Source organism: Oryctolagus cuniculus, chromosome 10 (assembly GCF_964237555.1).
Source record: "Oryctolagus cuniculus chromosome 10, mOryCun1.1, whole genome shotgun sequence".
In the NCBI taxonomy this organism is placed as follows: domain Eukaryota; kingdom Metazoa; phylum Chordata; class Mammalia; order Lagomorpha; family Leporidae; genus Oryctolagus; species Oryctolagus cuniculus.
Window position 1 is genome coordinate 73,459,961 of NC_091441.1, and position 20,945 is coordinate 73,480,905.

The 20,945-nt window shown below is 42.7% G+C and overlaps 1 protein-coding gene and 1 pseudogene across 1 annotated transcript; one reads left to right on the forward strand and one right to left on the reverse strand.

Annotated features, from left to right (window-relative positions):
* The first annotated feature begins 680 nt into the window (after nt 1-680).
* Nucleotides 681-6,609, forward strand: LOC103349276 (conserved oligomeric Golgi complex subunit 1 pseudogene; annotated as a pseudogene).
* A 716-nt stretch (nt 6,610-7,325) lies between these two features.
* Nucleotides 7,326-20,825, reverse strand: LOC127492484 (interleukin-6-like). The gene is made up of 7 exons (XM_070049823.1): nt 20,759-20,825; nt 15,192-15,370; nt 14,185-14,298; nt 13,072-13,224; nt 10,393-10,484; nt 9,731-9,864; nt 7,326-7,366 (listed from the first exon to the last, which is right to left on the reverse strand). Exons 1-7 carry the CDS (start codon nt 20,823-20,825, stop codon nt 7,326-7,328), a joined length of 780 nt encoding a protein of 259 aa, XP_069905924.1.
* Between the last annotated feature and the right edge of the window lie 120 nt (nt 20,826-20,945).

Below are 20,945 nucleotides of genomic sequence, written 5' to 3' on the forward strand. Positions count from 1 at the left end.
TTGTTTGCTGATTTCTGTATGAAAGCCATTCTAACTGGGGTGAGGTGAAATCTCATTGCGGTTTTGATTTACATTTCCCTGACAGCTGGTGATCCTGAATATTTTTTCATGTGTCTGTTGGCCATTTGGATTTCCTCTTTTGAAAAATGTCTGTTTAAGTCCTTGGTCCATCTCTTAAGTGGGTTGTTTTATTGTTGTGGTGTTTCTTGATCTCTTTGTAGATTCTGGTTATTAATCCTTTATCTGTTGTATAGTTTGCAAATAATTCCTCCCATTCTGTTGGCTGCCTCTTCACTTTCCTGACTGTTTCTTTTTCAGTACAGAAGCTTCTCAATTTGAATTAATGCTTTTTGTTAATTTTGGCTTTGACTGCCTGTGTCTCTGGGTTCTTTTCCAAGAACTCTGCCTGAGCCAATGTCTTGCACAGTTTCCCCAATGTTCTCTAATAATTTGATGGTGTTGGGTCATAGATTTAGATCTTTAATCCATGTTGAGTGGATTTTTGTGTAAGGTGTAAGGTAGTGGTCTTGCTTTATACTTCTGCATGTGGAAATCCAGTTTTCCCAGCACCACTTGTTGAAGAGCCTGTGCTTGCTCCAGGGATTGGTTTTAGCTCTGTGGTCAAATATAAGTTGGTTGTAGATGCTTGGGTTGATTGCTGGAGTTTCTGTTCTGTTCCAATGGTACCAGTTTCTGTACCAGTACCAGGCTGTTTTGATTATAACTGCATTGTAGTAAGTGTAGAAATCTGGTATTGTGATGCCTCTGGCTTTGTGTTTGTTATATAAGATTGCTTTAGTTATTCAAGGTCTCCTGTGCCTCCATATGGATTTCAGCATCATTTTTTCTATATCTGAGAAGAATTTCTTCAGTATTTTGATTGGTATCACATTGAATCTGTAGATTGCTTTTGGAAGAATGGACATTTTGAATATATTGATTCTTTCAATCCATGAACATGGAAGATTTTTCCATTTTTTGAATCTTCTTCTATTTCTTTCTATAATATTTTGTATTCTCATTGCATCTGTTGTTACATTTCCTTTGTCATCTCTAATTTTAATGATTTGGGCCTTCTTCCTCTTTTTTGGTTAGTCGTGTCAATGGTTTGCCAATTCTGTTTATTTTTTCAAAAAATCAGCTCTTTGTTTTGCTGATCTTTTGGTTTTTGGTTTTATTTTTTCTTCTCTAATTTTAATTAAATCTTTCATTTTCTGTTTGTTATGGAAGGTTCTTATTTCACATTCAATCATAAATGAGTGCTTTGCAGGGCATAGTACTCTTGTTGACAGTTTTTTTTTTTTTCTTATTACTTGGAATATTCTTGCCATTCTTTCCTAAGCTGTAGGGTTTCTGCAGGGAAATCAGCTGTGAGTCTAACTGAAAATCCTCTGAAAGTAATCTGGCATTTCTCTTGTGTGCATTTTAGAATATTTTCTTTATGTTTTACTGTGGAGAGTTTTACTACAATGTGTCTTGGTGAAGATCTTTTCTGATCACACCTATTAAGAGTTCTATGTGCTTTCTGTACTTAGCCCTTTCTTTTTCCAAATTAGGGAAGATTTCTGCAATTATTTCACTAAAAAGGCCTTCTAATCCATTCTTTTTTTTTTTTCTTTCTTTTTTTTTTTGACAGGCAGAGTGGACAGTGAGAGAGAGAGAGACAGAGAAAAAGGTCTTCTTTTACCATTGGTTCACCCTCCAATGGCCACCACGGCCAGCGCGCTGTGGCCGGCACACCACGCTGATCTGAAGGCAGGAGCCAGGTGCTTCTCCTTGTCTCCCATGGGGTGCAGGGCCCAAGCACTTGGGCCATCCTCCACCTCACTCCCTGGCCACAGCAGAGAGCTGGCCTGGAAGAGGGGCAACTGGGACAGAATCCGGTGCACCGACCGGGACTAGAACCCGGTGTGCCGGCGCCACAAGGCGGAGGATTAGCCTAGTGAGCTGCGGCGCCGGCCCTCTAATCCATTCTGTCTTTCCACACCTTCAGGGAATCTATGCTGAGTCATTTGATAATTTCCCATAAATCTCCAACACTGATTTTTAATTTTCTAATTTCTTCTGTTTTTTGTCTGACTGAAAAATTTCAGAGATTTGTCTTCTATCTCAGATATTCTTTCTTTTGCTTCACCGAATCTGATGTTAAGTCTTTCCACCACAATTTTTATTTGTTCTACTGAATTCTTCACTTGCAATATTTCATTTTGATTTTTCTTTAAAATCTCAATTTTCATGGGTAAACTTTTCATTCATGTCATGTATGGATTTCTTTAGTTCATGGATTTGCTTCTGATTACTTCTAAGTAATCCTGTGATCAATTTTTTAAATTCTGTTTCTGGCATTTCTTCAATCTCTTCATCTTTACATTCTAATATTGAAGTGTTATTGTGTTCTTTTGAGGATATCATGTTGTCTTCCTTATGCTTATCTCCTCTCCTCCAAGGAGACCAACACCTGCCCCAGTGGGTTCAATATTCATATGGACTGCTACAAGAACCACACGAAGGATCTGTGTAGTCCTCAGTGGAAGCACAGATCTCATAGAAATGGCCCTCACCAGGGAATCAGGATATTCTAAGTGTGTGAATCTGCCCACAGTGACTGCCCAAAGACCCAGCCATACCCTGCAACCTCCCAACCAGCCACAGTATTTTCACAGTACCAGCACATGAGGCTCCCACAGTTAATACTCTGCTTTTTGTCAGTTATCCCAGCCAGACTCAGACATCTCCTCTTGGTTGGCTGCTGGGGTACAGACACAAGCTGGCATGGCTGTTATGTATGTCCAAAATGGCACCCTCTCTTTTGCTGATAGTTATAGGACACTGGTGTTGGGTGGTCATGGAGAGAGAAATGGGCCCACTTTTCCCCCTCTATGTTGGCAGGTACACTGTCCCTCACAGGGCTCCAAGCTGGACTCCCACCAGACTCTTCTCACAGCTTTATCACCAGTGGCTTGGGCAGCTCTAGTCTGGTCTCATTTCAGTCTTCAAAGCTGGTGATGAGGCTCTCGGTTGCTGGGATCCTACATCCTCCATGTAGGTCCACAGTGCCCTCTAATTTGCATGGAGTTTCCTTTTCAACTTTCTCCCTAACTCTTCCCTGAGATTGCACTCCCTCCACTTTTTTTTTTTAAACTATCTTCTCCTAGACTAGAGCAATAAGATCCCTCCCTGTTCTGTAACCTTGGCCTATTCTCCCATTCTGTTGGTTGCCTCTTCACTTTCTGACTGTTTCTTTTGCAGTACAGAAACTTCTCAGTTTGATGTAATCCCAGTTATTAATTTTGGCTTTGGCTGCCTGTGCATCTGGGGTCTTTTCCAAGAAGACTTTGCCTGTTCAAATATCTTGCAGGGTTTCTCCAATGTTCTCTAATAATTTGATGGTGTTGGGTCATAGATTTAGATCTTTAATCCATGTTGAGTGGATTTTTGTGTAAGGTGTAAGGTAGGGGTCTTGCTTCATGCTTCTGCATGTGGAAATCCAGTTTTCCCAGCACCATTTGTTGAAGAGACTGTCCTTGCTCCAGGAACTGGTTTTAGCTTCTTGATCAAATATAAGTTGGTTGTAGATGCTTGGGTTGATTTCTGGAGCTTCTGTTCTGTTCCAATGGTCTATCTATCTGTTTCTGTACCAGTACCAGGCTGTTTTGATTATAATTGCCCTGTAGTATATCTTGAAATCTGGTATTGTGATGCCTCCGGATGTATTTTTCTTGTATATGATTGCTTTAGTTATTCAAGGTCTCCTGTGCCTCCATATGAATTTCAGCATCATTTTTTCCAGATCTGAGAAGAATGTCTTTGGAATTTTGATTGGTATTACATTGAATCTGTAAATTTCTTTTTGAAGAATGGACATTTTGATAATATTGATTCTTCCAATCCATGAAATTGGAAGATTTTTCCATTTTTTTTATCTTCTTCTAGTTCTTTCTTTAAAGATTAGCAATTCTCATTGTAGAGATCTTTAACGTCCTTGGTTAAGTTTATTCCAAGGTATTTGATTGTTCTTGTAGCTATTGTGAATGGGATTGATCTTAGCAGTTCTTTCTCAGCCATGGCATTGTCTGTATACAAAGGCTGTTGATTTCTGTGTATTGATTTTATATCCTGCTACTTTACCAAACTCTTCTATGAGTTCCAATAGTCTCTTTTGGAGCTCTTTGGATTCCCTAAATAAAGAATCATGTTATCTGCAAATAGGGATATTTTGACTTCTTCCTTTCCCAATTTGTATCCCTTTAATTTCTTTTTCTTGCCTAATGTCTCTGGCTAAAACTTCCAGGACTATATTGAATAACAGTGGTGAGAATGGGCATCCCTATCTGGTACTGGATCTCAGTGGGAATGCTTCCAACTTTTCCCCATTCAATATGATGCCGGCTGTGGGTTTATCTTAATTGCCTTGATTATGTTGAGGAATGTTCCTTCTATACCCAATTTGCTTACCGTTTTCATCATGAAAGGGTGTTGTATTTTATCAAGTGCTTTCTCTGAATCTATTGAGATATTAATATGGTTTTTGTTCAGCAGTTTATTAATGTGGGTCCATTCGTTCTAATGGATGTCCTGCTCCACTAAAACTTGCTACCTTGCTTACCACTACTCTAAGTCCCACATCTGAATTCTTTCTTTCCTGAATACAAGAATTTCTATTTCATCCATATCTGCTAACACTATCTCATGTCTCCATCTTTTAGAGGTTTCCTATCTTTTCTTTGCTGGTGTTCAGTGCCAGACATCTTGAAATGCAACTATTTGTTTTGTTCTCTAGTTTGTCATTGTGGAGGAGGAGGCATCTTTGGGCATCTTTTATGACCATCTTGTCTGTTCTCAGGGAATATTTGAGTAAGTGAAAAATCTCAAATCCTAAATTGTCTAAATTTTTACACCTAATCCACCCTCTGTTTCCTTCCTACCCTCAAAGCCCTCACTGTGTCTCCTGCAATCCTTTTAATTTGCTTAGCTGTCACCAATTCTTACTGAATTAACTCTTATATTTTGTTCAAAGTTGCAATGCCTCTCTTCTCTTATCATGACCACCACCCTAATTCAGGCCATTTCATTTATCTCCATGCCTGGTTCTCCCAGCGGGGTCCTCCCAGGGCTGGCTCCTGCCTCTTGAACCCCTCTGCCAGCTGCATCATTTCCAATCTGTACCTCAAGTACTCAGTCTCCCTGTCGTGGTGCACCAGCACCTGCTCCAAACCGTTGGCCCTGTGCCAACTGTCCAGATACTTTGTGTACTGCGTGGAGACCCGGAACACAAAGCTGCACTCCTCTTGCTGCAGCTACTCCTGCAGTTCGTGAATTCTTCTCTTGCATTCCTCTATTTCTGCTGTAGTCGAATTCGTTTTTCCTCTTTTGCAGACAGCTGCCTATCCATATTGATCCGCTTCTGTCTTCCCATCGCCATTTCCTGCGCCATGGTTCAGTAGGAGGAAGCCGTGCAAGGGCAGCAGGGTGTCTGCAGCGGTGTCCAGCTGCACGCCGTCCTGTTCACTGGCAGACTCTGCCAGTCCCTGGGATAACTGTGCCCCCATCTCAAGCAGTGTATCGTGGGAAAATCTGGGAGCCCCGAGAAACCAGCCAGGGAGCCCCGGGCTCTGAAACAAACAGCCAAGGACATGGTTCCCACGCAGGCCGAGTGGCAAGAAGTGAAATAGATGCTGTTGCAGCAGAGTGTGCTGGGCCACTGGGTGTGGAGCGCCGCGCTCCTGAAGGTCTTGACTCAGGGATTCACCCAGTCATTGCTTCTAGATGATGCTGGCTCCGTCCTGGCCATGGCTACCAGCTGGGATGAGCTAGAGATTCAGGAGGAGACCGAGTCTGGCAGTAACATCACATCCACGATCCGGCTGCCTACACAACTGTCCTGGTATGTGCAGTCCTTCCTGTTTAGTCTCTGCCAAGAGATTAACCGGGTCAGGGCCCATGCCTTGCCAAAGGTGAAGTTGCAGGAGATGCTGAGGAGCTGATGGTTCAAGTAAGAGCTGCCTACGAGAAGCTTTCAGAAGAAAAGCAGAGGAAGAAGGAAGGTACATTCCCAATAACCCAGAATCGGGCACTGCAGCTACTGTGTGACCTGCACTATCTCAACATAGTCCTGACAGCCAAGGGTGAAGAGGGGAAGAGTGGCCGAAGCAAACCGGACTCCACAATTGAGAAAGTAACTGCCTACCGGAAGGACTCATTGACCCGTTTGACCTGGATGTGGGCACACCACATCTCAACAGCAACCTTACCCGCCTGGTGCAGCGAACTTCTGTCCTATTTGTATTGGTTGCTGGGACAGAGAATCAGTTCATCTCTAGGAGCAATGCATTCAACTCCCAAGAACCCCACAACATCCTGCCCTTGGCATCCAGTTAGATCAGGTTCCGGCTGCTTACCCTGAGCATGACAACCAACCACAAGGCTAAACTGACCAGAAGTGTCCAAACAAAAGCCAAGCAGGGTGACCCCTTGGCACTCTCCCTGGCAGAAGACCCGACAATGCATGCCGACTCCCTGTTCAGACAGCTCGTGAGCCAGGAAGATGACACGTCTGCGTCCGCGCCGTTGTTATTCAAGCTTGGCTGGCTGTCTAGTATGACTAAGTAGCATGGGAACATATCCGCCTCTAAATAAATACTACTGCATCACTTCTAAAAAAAAGGGAATCTTGGAATTCCTCCAACATTCTGTGCGAGCCCCTTTTCAGTACATTCTCCATGTTGTAGCTTGAGTGATATTAAAATGAAAATCTCATGAGTGACTCTATTGTTTATAATATGTCAAAGCCTTCTTACCATATTGGGAATAATTCTAGAGCTCTAAATATGGCTTCTGATGCTGTGAATATTGTCATCTCAGCATCCCTCCCTACTCAATCTGAACTACTTTCTTTCTCTTTATGCACTAGACTTAATGTGATTTTCAATGTCTTACTCATATTGTGCTTTTTGTTGACTCAGATCTCTGTACAAGCTTCTGTCTTTGATGATCTTCTACCCACCTGGTTCTCCTTATGTACCTTCCACATCTCAGCCAAAGCCTGGAAATCTCCATGATTGCCCTCCTCATGCTTAGTTATCAGCACCTCCACAATGCATTTTTATTACAACCCACATTGCTCTTTCTTAAACCTCATTGTGTTGTGTGAGTGGGGTGTCTCAAAGTATATTTATTCCAAGTTCATTTTCAGCTTGAGAGATGAATTCAGAGCAGAGACATAGATAAAGTGTAAGAATGGGAACAGGATTCATGTAGAGATTAAAGATAGTACATACTCAACAAGAGTATAGGCATCCTCAAGAGAGTATTTCACCCAATATAGTTCAGCCACCATGTGCGGCCTGCCGCACCAGTCGAACGAAACCTGAAGGAAGGAGTGGGAATGAAAAGAGGGACAAGGGCGCAGAGAATGGAGCCAAGACAACAAGGCTGATCAAGGCTCGTTTATTCCAGCTTCTCAGCAATATTTATCCATCACCAGTTGCAGCTCAAGGCAACTCAGAAGTTAACAACATACACAAGCAACTTATTGGGCTTTCTATAACACAATCACAACATAGTTAATTTTAGCAGAGTGCATCCTCCTTCAACATGGGAGTGTGGGACTTTTTCATCCCAGGAATTCCACAAGCCAAGACTGACCTTGACTTGTCTATGACTTGTTTATGGGCTGCCTACACCACCACTTTTATTGGGCAGTGTATGGTGCCCTACTTGAAAATGTAAGTGGTGGAGTTTGGCTTGGGTTGAGTGTGATGATTTCTTGGAAGGTTTAATGGTATCCCCACATGAATCTCAGGATACATATGTTCACCATGGCATCTTCTGCATGATGGAGGAGGCTCAGGTGCATCTTGGGAAACTGGGAGTGTCAAAGAGGCATGGAAGGGGGGGGAATTTAAGTGGTATGGAAGGGGGAGGAATTTAAGTGGTGCAGAGCTACGGCAAGGAGACACATTGCAGCCTAATACCTCCTTTTTTCACTAATACACTCCCTACCTGACCCATATCCATAACATTTACATTCTTTGCTTCATTTCTATTTATGCTCTCATAGTGTAAACCACACGAAAGCAGGAACACATCTTCCTTTCCATTTCTTTATCATAGGCACATTCTGACTGGTACATGTTCATCAATGCACTTTTGCTTAAAGATTGTATGTTTCTTTGTTCTTTGATTTGACCCCAATTTGGGGAGGCACACTTGTATAGCATGGCTTCCAGAAATCAGAGTATGTGGTCCTTTTCTCACTTAGCTCTCAGTTCTTGGCCTCTGTGGACTCTCCTTAGCCAGCAGAGTTCCCTCCCTGTAGGAAGGAAACTATGTGGCTTAGGTGGGATGAAGCCTTTTTGGAAGACAGAACTTCTGTATTGCTGAAGAGGATAAACCTGTACCACATTTCCAGTGTTATTGAGGTGGGATAGAGAGGCCATGTTGGGTGGGTTGCATTGCCCCTCTCAGTCACTCTTGCTAGTGGAAAGCTCAAGAACAGATGATGAAAATTGACAGTGGAGAAGGAAGTGGAGGTAGATATACACGTACTGATTATCCATTTACTCCTTTAGCAGTCCTTAGAACATCTCTTTCAAATTCAACTCATTTTCCCTAAAGATGAAGCTAAATAAGCAGACAGAATTAGCAATCTCCACTAAAACTATACACTTTCAAAAACTGAAGTGTCTTGTACTTGATCATCTATGCATGTGTTCTTCATTCATCAAATATTTACCAAGGCCTCTTTTGTTCTGTTCCTAGACCATGAGCACAGGATACAAAGACAAATATACTAGAAACCATTTTACTGAGGAAGTCACATGCTGATTGGAAAGGAAATTCCTCCATTTTTTAAAATACAACACAAAGGGGTTGATGCTATGACAGACAGATATGAGTAATGCTTGAGGAATCAGGAGAGTGAGGTGGGGTTTGTAGTTAGTATTTGAATTCTCGTACCACTTTATGTCTTATATAAGTGGTTGTATAATCTCTAAGATTTTGACTGCATCTTCAATGTTATTCCCACTATCAATATGATTTGGGAATTTCTACACTGTATCTCAGTTCTCTGTGAGAGAAGATACCCAAGGTTAAAAGGATAGAATATGGAGACAGATGTATTGGACTTCAAGTATGGGTCCATCCCTTACCTTACATTATCTACTCCCACTTCCAGAAGAGCATGCAAATGCTGGCATTTCAGGATGTGATGAATGTGATACATTTAGCATGAGGTCTGGCATGCTAAATTATATATATATTTCCCCAGGGGATTACAGTATTTTTTGGGGGGTTGTTATCACAAAAAGAATTTTGCTTATGTTGATCTTCCAATGACACAAAGGCATATGATTTTTTTCTTTAAAGTGATTTATTGGCTTAAGCACAATTAAACATCCTATAAATGTGTTTTAAATATTTACTAAAATATGCGTAACATATCTATTCATTTGAGGTAAATGTACAAATCTCAAGAAATTATCTGCCTCTGAAGCTGAGAACTTTCAAGTTGCCAAGCCATTATGAATTGTTTTTCCCAATTAATACAAATAAAATTTCATAAAATCAATCACGTATACATTATCTCATCTTCACATATTAAATTGTCTCTATATAAAAAACATTAAAGTAGTATCCTAACCATGATATTTTCAGTTCTAAGAAAAACATAATTTGTGTGCCCAGTGCCCAGGACATGTTTCCATCCATGGGAAGGAATGCCCATTACGGACAATAACCCTGGATGCTTGCACTACATCATGTGCATAGCCCTCAGGCTGTGCTCTAGGAATACCTCGAGGCTGCGCAGGATGCAGTGAATTGTCATTTACTTCAGCCACTTGTTCTTTGATTGCAGCTTCTCTAGCAGACCAGATTTGGTGGATGGGCTAAGAGTGGGTACTACTTTTATCTTCTTTACCTGAAGAGAAAAGAGGTTGGCTACTTAGTGTAGTAGTTAAAAAACTGCTGGGTTTGCCTGTAACTAATACTGAATTCTTGGGTTTGAATTCAGATTCACTCCTCATTCCAGCTTCCTCCTAATGTACACCCTGTGAGGCAGCAGGTTATGTCAAGTAGTTAGTTTCCTACCCATTGTGGAGGCGATCTGCACCAGAGTTATCAAATCCTGGCTTTTGACTCACCCAGGCCTGACTGTTGAAGTCATTTATGGAACCCACCAGCATATTTGAGACCGTTCTCCCTGTATACTTATTTTCTCTGCCACTCTACATATCAAGTCATATAAATAAATAAATAAATAAATAAATACAACTTTTTAATAAAAGGAATTGCTGAAATAGTGAACAAATTATTTCAATGGAGTGATGCTCTGGACTTTGCAAAGATTTTCAAATTTTGGCTGCGACTCATTTGGGGGCTTGCTCCTACTTGGTCAGTTTGAGGCTTGCTTCTTCACTGAGCCCAGGTCGGTAGGATCCTTTCATAGCAACTGAATTAATATCCCTTTCCTGTTTTATCTTCTATTAGATCATAGTGTTAGGTAGGAAGTCAGTTATGAGCTTTTGTGTGTGTGTGTGTGACATAAAGGCCTACAGAGAAGACATCTATGTCCAGCATATGCATCTGCTGACAATGTTTCAGGGGCAGCCCGGTATTCGCATCCTGCCCTGCCCCCTTCTACCTGATAACCTGCCAGGTGGAGGTCCCCACCCCTTCTGCCTGACAAATCTTCCACAATCTCCCAGGTGCAGCCCAGTATCTGCATTTCAAACACCCTGCTCCGGATCCCCATTCTCTAGGGGGTCCTGCTCGCCCTTCCTCTGAACCCAGGATGGCGCCAGCTAGGCTTCCTCCTGCATAAAATCCTTTGTTTCAGGAGGAGATGTATGCAGACAAAGACCCATCTCCTTAAACACCCCCCCCCCCCCCCCCCCCCCCCCCCGGCCTCAACTGGACTGCGTGCTCAGCCCTCTGCCTCTCTGCTGAGCCGCCTACCTGGTCTGGCCAGGTGTAATCTCTCCTCTCAACATGTAACCTTGCTCCCTCCCACCCCAGTCTGGGCGACTGGGCACCCTCTCAGGTCCTGGGAGAGGTGCCCATCCATCCTTACGGATGTCTCTTCCCTAATAAATCTTGCTGTTTTACCTCCCACTACTCTCTGTCTCACGCCTGAATTCTTTCTTGTGCGAAGACAAGAACCCTACAATTTCTCTGGTAACAATAGGAATCTCAGGGGCAGCATCACTGTCATTTCTGTCATTTTATACAAACAGTGCCTAGAACAGAGTTGAAATACAAGGGTGAATTAACAATGCTCAGTTAAAGCATTTTAAATGGTTCATAAGTGGCCCATAAGTCTAACAGTTTTCTCTAGTTTCACTTTCACCATCCGCCAACATCATTTGGATGCCGAATCATCTGGTTATGTAAGAATGACAAGAAAAACTTTCCCATAGGCTCATCCACAAGAAGATAAGGAACCAGTGGAACCTCCAAGTGAAGTCTTGAAGTGCTGTTGCATGACATCACAAGGGGTCTTGATAGAAATGTGAATATCTGGGGTCTGGCATTGTGGCAAAGTGGGTAAAGTCACTTCCTGTAATGCCAGCATCCCATATGGGCGCTGGTTTGAGTCCTGGCTGCTCCACTTCTGATCCAGCTCTCTGCTATAGCCTGGGAAAGCAGAAGAGGATGTCCCAAGTCCTTGGGCCCCTGCACCCACATGAGAGACCTGGAAGAAACTCCTGGCTCCCTGGCTTTGGATTGGCCCAGCTCTGGCTGTTGCGACCAATTGGGGAGTGAACCAGCGAATGGAATACCTCTCTCTCTCTCTCTCCCTCTCCTTCTCTCTGTGTAACTCTGACTTTCAAATAAATAAATAAATAAATAAATATTAAAAAAATTCTTGGTTCCTGACTTTGGCCTGGCTCAACCCTAGCCAGTGTAGTCACTTGGGGAGGGAACCAGTGGATGGAAGATCTCTCTCTCTCTCTCTCTCTCTCTGTAACTCTGACTTTCAAATAAGTAAATCTTTAAAGATATGTGAATCTTGTTCACCCAATCCCAGTCCTGCTCAGATAATGCATTTCAACACAATCCCTGGGGCATTCCTGTGCATATTAAGTTCCAGAAATCCTGGTTGAATTTGACAATAAAAGGGGCAGAGATAGGATTAACAGTGACTATTGCATTTATGGGCCCTTCTAACTTCACTTTAACTCACTCATACAATATTGAATTATCAACCTTATATTATCTGCCATTTGATTGTCCAGCTGTTGGTGGACTAAGCCCTTGGTGCTTTCCAGACTTAGATGTGAGCATTTTTCTGCATTAACTCCCCAATAAAAAAACTGGAGAAAAGAGGTCGAACAACCGTGATGAAAAGAAGTTTACTTTGCAGGAAATAAAATGTTAAAATACTTTCTGTGCTCTTGTTCTTCATAGTTATGGGTAACTGGACATGCTTGGGGGCATCTCCTCTGACTCCTTGGACAATTTTTTTCTTAGCTCTGAAACTATTGGACATTGATGTCAAAATTCATCTCATTTCATAGAGTTTTAAATGCTGTTATGAGCATCCTTTGCACAAGAAAGACAAAAACAAAGCAGAACAAAAACAAATTTTTCAAAAAAAATTTACCTAACAGGACATATTTATCAGACACTTCTCATTTATATGAAGCCATGTTTTTGAAGCAGTATCACATTTTGGACTTGTCCAGATGCCTTTTTTTTTTTTTTTTTTTTGACAGGCAGAGTGGACAGTGAGAGAGAGAGACAGAGAGAAAGGTCTTCCTTTTTGCCATTGGTTCACAGCGCATCACGCTGATCCGATGGCAGGAGCCAGGTGCTTCTCCTGGTCTCCCATGCGGGTGCAGGGCCCAAGCATTATGGGCCATCCTCCACTGCACTCCTGGGCCACAGCAGAGAGCTAGCCTGGAAAAGGGCAACCGGGACAGAATCTGGCACCCTGACTGGGACTAGAACCTGGTGTGCCAGTGCCGCAAGGCAGAGGATTAGCCTATTGAGCCACGGCGCCGGCCCCAGATGCTTTCTTTCAGTCTCTCTCCCTATGTACAGAGTGAGCAGTGAAGAAGCACTCACCTTTTGCATTAAGAGCTCAGTCTCGACTTGCAAACTGATCTGCACATCTTTGGCTCTGGCATTTTCCTCATCATTTCTAAATTTATTCTGAATGTACTCCAGGTATATCTGAAACTCCAAAAGTTCAATGGTGATTCTCATCAGACAAATCTCCTACAAGGAAAGATTCAGGAAAATTGGTTACTGTTAGAAAATATAATCAACCTTAAAGTGTAAATTTCTGTAATTTGGCATTTTCTCTGACTGCCCCTCTAGGAATTTCTACTACGTTTCACACATTATGTTTGGGAAATCAACCAGCATCAGCTGTCTCATTGTGAATGTTGATACAAACACATATTTACTTATGTATCATTTTTTTCAGAGCCCACCAGATGCTAGACTGTGGAAATTGAGATCCTCCTCTGATTCTCCTCTGAATGCCATTGGCAATGTTGGAGTGCATACTCTTTTCTAGAAGAATCCTTGAAACAGAGTAGGTTATCTCACTGTCTGGAAGGACAGTGTATGTACAATGACTTCAGCAAGCAGTGCATGGCAAAGTCATGCTGGGCCAGCCAGAGATGAGAACAGTCCCTGGCCTACTCTAAGGCAGAGTTACACAGAGAGGGGGAAGCAAAGAGAGAGAGATCTTCATTCCCCAAATGGCCCCCACAGCTGGAGCTGAGCCAGTCCTAAACCAGGAGCCAGGAGCCAGGAGCCAGGAGCCAGGAGCCAGGAGTTTCTTCCAGGTCTCCCATGTGGGTGCAGGGGCCCAAGGACTTGAGCCATCTTCCACTGCTTTTCCAGGCACATTAGCAGAGAGCTGGATCAGAAGTGGAGCAGCTGGGATTTGAACTGGCCGCCCATATGGAACGCCGGTGCTGCAGGTGGCAGTTTAACCTGCTACGCCACAGCGCCGGCCTTGTGATTTCTAACAACTGTGAAAATCCCAGCAATTGACTGCTCAGAGATAAACTGCCTTTTTAACAGTCTACATTGGCTTCCTCATGAAATTTACATGTATGGTATTCTTTACATCCATCTCTTTCTTTGTGGGCTCCTGTGTCCATGTGAACTCAGGGAGAACCTGTGCCTAAAGAGTAGCTACCAGAGAATGTGACACAATTGTACCTTATTCAATGCAGTTGGGGAGCATTTGTCTTTTTCTGTCAGCTTCGGAAGGTTCAGGTCAGGTGCTGCCAGCGCTGCAGTCCTGTTTAAACACTTGGCATTGTAGTCACACATCTGGGAATGAATACCAGATTGTTAGCATTTGCGTGCCCTTCAAACAAACATACTGAACACTGAGTCATGCTGTACCTCAGCCAGGAAAATCTCTAAGAAGCATAGAGTTGCAACTGTAAAATCCCTGACAATTAATAGCTCACTTCAGAAATGTCAGCAATTTCAAAGGTGATTTTGAGTGAGTGAATATAATTCAAGCAATAGAGTGACGAGGCTGGAAGGAACGGTGAGACGCCCCCCAGCCTCCTGTATAGTTTCTCAGGTGGATCTAGAGGTGATCGAGAATATGCCCCAAATCATGAAACGCTGGAGAGCCAGAAGTATTCGGGGCCTCCAATGCCCTTTCCTGTGCTCATTTCTTTCTACCCAAGATACCTTGTAATTAAGGTTTAAACTTGGCTCTACTTCAGATTTTGCCATGTTGGTGGGTCCAAGGGATGCACTTCAAATAGCTTGTGGAGTTGTGACCACTGAGGTTTTACAGATGAAAGGAAATGCAACCACCTTGAAAAACCAAACATCCACCACGTCCTCCCAGAGCCCAAGGATGTAATGAAGGTTTCCAGGCCTGTTCTTCAGTTAGGAAAAGCAAGGCTTCAGAAGCAAGGACCTTCAACTCATGAGAAAAATGGAGCTGAGAATGGGCCAAGGAGCATATATTTCAACCCCATTCTGTATTTTCCAGGAAAGGAAGATCCATCCTGAGACCAAGAGCAGAAGAGAAATTCAGAAGACAGGTAGCCTGTCTCTTTGGTCTCAGTTTCTCAACTCCAAAGTAACCCAGCACACAACAAATTCTGCTCAGTGTAGGAGCCCCTGTATTCATCCAGAGACAATCAGAATAAAAGCCCACATGGGCCCTTCCAACACCCCCCCATGCCAAATATGTCTACTTTTTCCCGCAGTTCAAAGATCTTCTTGGTGATATGTATCATGTGTTCTCCAGCTTTTCCTGCAGTTGACTGTGGTATGTTTGAAGTGGCATCATTTGTGAATCCTTCTGTGAGAGGCAATGGAGTGTGGAAAGCCGTAGCCACCACCAGGAGCAGCCCCAGGGAGGAGGCAACTGGACCTGGACAGAAAGCACCTGTACAGAAAGGAGAACAGCAAGTGAACTAAGAGCAGAGATGGCTGGGTGCTGCTGCTGTGTTGGCTGAGGCAGGCAGGTCAGCTCTAACAGAGTCCACACACACCCTCCCTCCCACAGTCCTTGGGCAGGCTAGGCTGCTTGCATTTCTAAGGCTCATGTTTATTGTGAGCAGACTGAAATTTTGAAATCCATGGTTGTGGGGGTAAGGGCAGCAAATTGGACTGATAAGTCCTTAATGAGATTATGCAACTGGATATCCTTTAGCATGGCAGGAATCACTAGTGGGGGAAAGTGTGGATTACAATATCCCCAAGGCTAGCCCTACTGCTGTCCTTTCTTTCTCACCTTCTCTTGCTCACTTTTTATTTCTTTGGTGACTCAGCACAAAAGAATATGAAAGTAACACAGAAGTCATACTCCAAGTTTATCAGTAGGAAAAAAAAGACACTAAAGGTCACTCTGATTTTTTTTAAAAGAACTTTATTTATAAGTTTGAGACTGAAATTTAGTATTACAGTTTTCTGATATTTGTTTTTTTTTATTTTTATTTATTATTATTTTTTTTAATCTTTTATTTAATGAATATAAATTTCCAAAGTACGACTTACGGATTACAATGGCTTCCCCCCCAAACCGTCCCTCCCACCCACAACCCTCCCCTTTCCCACTCCCTCTCCCCTTCCATTCACATCAAGATTCATTTTCGATTATCTTAATATACAGAAGATCAGCTTAGTATACCTTAAGTAAGTATTTCAACAGTTTGCTCCCACACAGAAACATAAAGTGAAAAATAATAGATGATTTTTTTTTAAATGATGATGAAATCAGATCAGACCTATTGTCATGTTTAATCCCAGTGAGAGTCAAGTTGGGAATTGATAATTTCTTTCTTTTTTTTTTTTTTTTTTTTTTTTTTTACAGAAGATCAGTTTAGTGTACATTAAGTAAAGATTTCAGTCGTTTGCACCCCCATAGAAACACAAAGTGAAATATACTGTTTGAGTACTCGTTATAGCATTAAGCCTCAGTGTACAGCACGTTAAGGACAGAGATCCTTCATGAGGAGTAAGTGCACAGTGACTCCTGTTGTTGACTTTACCAATTGACACTCCTGTTTATGGCATCAGTAATCTCCCTATGCACCAGTTATGAGTTTCCAAGGCTATGGAAGCCCCTTGAGTTCTCCGACTCTTATCTTGTTTAGACACGGTCATAGTCAAAGTGGAGGTTCTCTCCTCCCTTCAGAGAAAGGCACCTCCCTCTTTGAAGACCTGTTCTTTCCACTGGGATCTCACTCACAGAGATCTTTTTGCCAGAGTGTCTTGGCTTTCCATGCCTGAAATACTCTCATGGGCTTTTCAGCCAAGTTTTCTGATATTTGTAAAAACTTTAAAATGTTCTGATTTTCTTTAGATTAGAACAGAGCCCTAAAGACTGGCATTGTAAGGAGGAAAGATACTACCAGTCATACCAGTACCTTTATTTCTTGGCTGCTGCTGGGTCTAGCTGTTACAGAGCTGCCTGACCACCTCGACATCTCATGCAGTCATTTCCAGGCATCTCTAGGTGGGGTGTGCTTGTGAGAATGGCTTGGACCAACCAGTTTTCTCTTCATGTCTCTAGTCCATGTCATCTTCCCATCTCAACTGTAGCCCCTTGGCAAGTCTCCTCGTGAGAATTATGTTCTTTGTGCCAGAGGAATGTTCTGTTATGCTAGTTCTCTCCCCACTGCCACCTGAGTCTCTCCACCATTGTCAGCATCCTTGGGATCCTACTCCTCTTAGGGTGTAAAGACAGGTCCTGGATATGCTGGAGCCCTCAAGTTACTGAAGTCTACTTGGTTCAGGACAAAAATGTGAAGAGTAATATTTAATTCTTTGAAAGGGCTGCCAAGGAGAGCCTGTAGCATCTTCTAGATCTTGTGTTTATAGCTTCTTTCAGTCACTTGATTTGTGACTGGAAATAAACAACTAATATAGGCCTGACTCCAGCCTCTGAATCAGAATTCCTTTCTAATGCTAGAGTTTTCTTTGTTGGTTCAAGCTTGGACAGATTCCCTATTACTTTAGGATGGGTTCATCAGGGGATCCCTCAGACTCATACACATGGATTCAGACCATGTCACCCCACTGGTCTGCATATACCCACCTAGTTCTGTGGATGATTCCTGGCTAAAATCAAGACCCTAGCATGGCTCCAAAATTAGTATAAAATAAGACACGATTAAACTGATTCCTTTGCTTTGCAAAGGGAATTTCCTTCAAGATTGCCAAAGCAGTGATCTCAGTTGTGGTCCCGATGGGTCACGGCACTTTTAGTTTTTTTTTTTGGACAGGCAGAGTGGACGGTGAGAGAGAGAGAGAGACAGAGAGAAAGGTCTTCCTTTTGCTGTTGGTTCACCCTCCAATGGCCGCCGCGGCCGGCGCACCGCGCTGATCCGATGGCAGGTGTCGCTCCCCCTCTTCGCAGAGGAACGACACAGGGCCCTGCACTGTTCTTTTTGTCTGCTCGGCCCTCCCCGGGTTTGCTGCTGGTTCTTCCCGGGTTGGCTACCGTCCCTTCCACCTCCGTGGAAGGGCGGTTCCCCCTGCCACTTTCCCCACTTCCGCGGGGGAGCGGCACACCGCCGGCCGGCTCTCTCGGGGGCTGCTCAGATGTTATTCGGATATTCCCCTTAGATGTTCCTGGTGCATGTTGTCTCTCTCCTCCTTTATAGTCCTCTTCCACCAATCCCAACTCTGCTACCCACACACCGAGTACGCTGCTCTTCTCCAATCAGGAGCGGGATCAGCTCCTGCAGGTTACTGGTTGAACTGGAGGCAGCTGTGTAAAAGTTGTTTTTACTCCTCTCCCAGCGCCATATTGTGGGAGAGCAGATGCATAGAATAAGTCTTAATTCCAGTCTAGTCTAGTCCGAGTTGCTCCCCACAGCAGGAGCCAGGTGCTTCTCCTGGTCTCCCATGGGGTGCAGGGCCCAAGCACTTGGGCCATCCTCCACTGCCTTCCCGGGCCACAGCAGAGAGCTGGCCTGGAAGAGGGGCAACCAGGACAGAATCTGGCGCCCCGACCGGGACTAGAACCCGGTGTGCCGGCGCCGCAAGGCAGAGGACTAGCCTAGTGAGCCGCGGCGCCAGCCGGCACTTTTAGTTTTAAATGCAAATAGAGAGAAGGATGATTGATTATTTTGCTCTTAGTGATTTTAAGGATCAAGCAGCTTTGACCCCTGAGCAGGATTTTCTCTCCTGCAGTGAATGATTCCAGCTCCCCTGGCTCCTCCACAGAACCTTATGAGAAGGTTCTGTGATTTGGGGTTGTGTTTTCTCAAGTATCTTTTTTTTTGAAAATTATGATTCAGAAAATTTCAAAACTTGAACTTAGTGACAATACAGTATACAAATTTATCCTCCCAATAAAAAGTATTTTAAATAGGAAGTATGTAGGCCCACATTTGGCATAATCATTAAGATGGCAGTTGGACAAGCAGAGTTAGACAGTGAGAGAGAGAGACAGAGAGAAAGGTCTTCCCTCCATTGGCTTACCCCTCAAATGGCTGCCACAGCTGGCACGCTGCACTGATCTGAAGCCAGGAGCCAGGTGCCTCCTCCTGTTCTCCCATGCAGGTGCAGGGCCCAAGGACCTGGGCCATCCTCCACTGCCCTCCTGGGCCACAGCAGAGAGCTGGACTGGAAGAGGGGCAACCGGGACAGAATCCGGCTACCCGACCGGGACTAGAACCCGGGGTGCCAGCACCACAGGTGGAGGATTAGCCTAGTAAGCCATGGTGCCGGCCACAAATATAGTTTTATACTTTTGTCAAACCAATGGTCAAACATGTTATACTGATATAGTTTGAATGATATGATTACTTTAATATTTACTGAAAATGGGTGATATGGTCATTTTTCATTTAATTATTGTTTATAGCCATTATCTATATTCCAACTGAGGTAGAGTATTCTCGCTTTTTTACTTGTTAAGCTTCTTATTTGGTGAAGTATTAAGTCTTTTTACATAATGTAAGTTTAAAATATGTTATCTCAAAAAAACTGAAAAAAGACAAAGAAAAAGAGAAGTAAGGAGGATGAGACGGAGATGAGGGAGGGAGGGAGGGAAGAAGGCAATATCATTATGTTCTTGGAATAGGAACTAAAAATCAAATTGAATCTGTTAAAAACTAACTAAAAATTAAAATTAGAATAATAAAAATTATTGCTTTGTAATATGATTTGAAATCAGGTATTGTGATGCCACCAACTTGATTTTTATTTTCTTTATTTTTTGGCAGGGGGTTTGTTTTTTGTTTGCTTGGTTGGTTTTCTGCTCATGATGACTTAGGCTATTCTGTTTTTTTTGGTGATTCCATATGAGTTTTAGGATTTTTTTCCCTAATTTTGTAAACAATATCATTGGTATTTTAATAGGGATTTCATTAAATCTGTAGATTGCTTTAGGTAGTATAGACATTTTAATGATATTGGTTCTTCCAACCCATGAAGAAAAAATATCTTTCCATTTTTTTGGTGTCCTTGTTGATTTCTTTCTTCAATGATTTATAATTCTTCACTGTAGGGATATTTCACTTCTTTTATTAAAATTATTCCTCAATACTTGAATTGTGAATGGGATTTTCTTACTTAATTTCCCTTTTAGTGATTTCATTATTTGTGTATAAAAATTACTTTTTTTATGTTTATTTTAAACCTGCAAATTTTCTGAATAGGTCTATCAATTCTAACAGCTTTTTGGTGGGGTGTTTAGATTTTTGCATGTGCAACATCATGTCATATGCAAACATGGATATTTTGACTCCTCCTTTCCAGTTTTGATTTAATTTATTTCCTTCTCCCTAATTGCTCTTGCTATTAGCAAGAGGTAAGCTTTATGAATATAGCAGTTCTTCTCTCTTATACCCACCCTCACTCCCATCCCACCTCCTACTCCTTCTCCCATCCCATTCTTCATTATGGTTCATTTTTAATTATCTTTATATACAGAAGACCAACTCTATACTAAGTAAAGGTTTCCACAATTTGCACCTACACAGACACACAAAGTATAAAGCACTGTTTGAAGACAAGTTTCACAGTTAATTCTCATAGTACAACTCATTAAGGACAGACGTCCTACATGGGGAGTAAGTGCACAGTGACTTCTGTTGCTGATTTAACAATTGACGCTCTTACTTATGATGTCAATGATCACCCGAGGCACTTGTCATGAGCTGTCAAGACTATGGAAGCCTTTTGAGTACACAAACTCCATCAGTATTTAGATAGGGCCATAAGCAAAGTGAAAGTTCTCTCCTCCTTTCAGAGAAAAGTATTTCCTTCTTTAATGGCCCCTTCTTTCCACTGGTATCTCACTCACAGAGATCCTTCAGGTAGATAATATTTGCTTTCCGTGCCTGAAATGCTCTCATGGGCTTTTTAACCATATGCGAATGACTTAAGGGCTGGGGTCAGAGTGCTGTTTAGGGCATTGTCATTCTATGAGTCTGCTGTGTGGACTGCTTCCCATGTTGGAATTTTCTCTCCTTTTTAATTTTATCTATTGT

Excerpts from the sequence above, each read along its gene's own strand:
- LOC127492484 (XM_070049823.1), bottom strand. The coding sequence starts at position 20,825 with ATGGTTAAAAAGCCCATGAGAGCATTTCAGGCACGGAAAGCAAATATT. Across the intron at positions 15,371-20,758 it reads TATCTACCTGAAGGATCTCT|GTCCAGTTGCCTCCTCCCTG; the intron begins GTGAGTGAGATA and ends CTTTCTGTCCAG. Across the intron at positions 10,485-13,071 it reads CTGAGCTCTTAATGCAAAAG|AAGATAAAACAGGAAAGGGA; the intron begins GTGAGTGCTTCT and ends ATGATCTAATAG.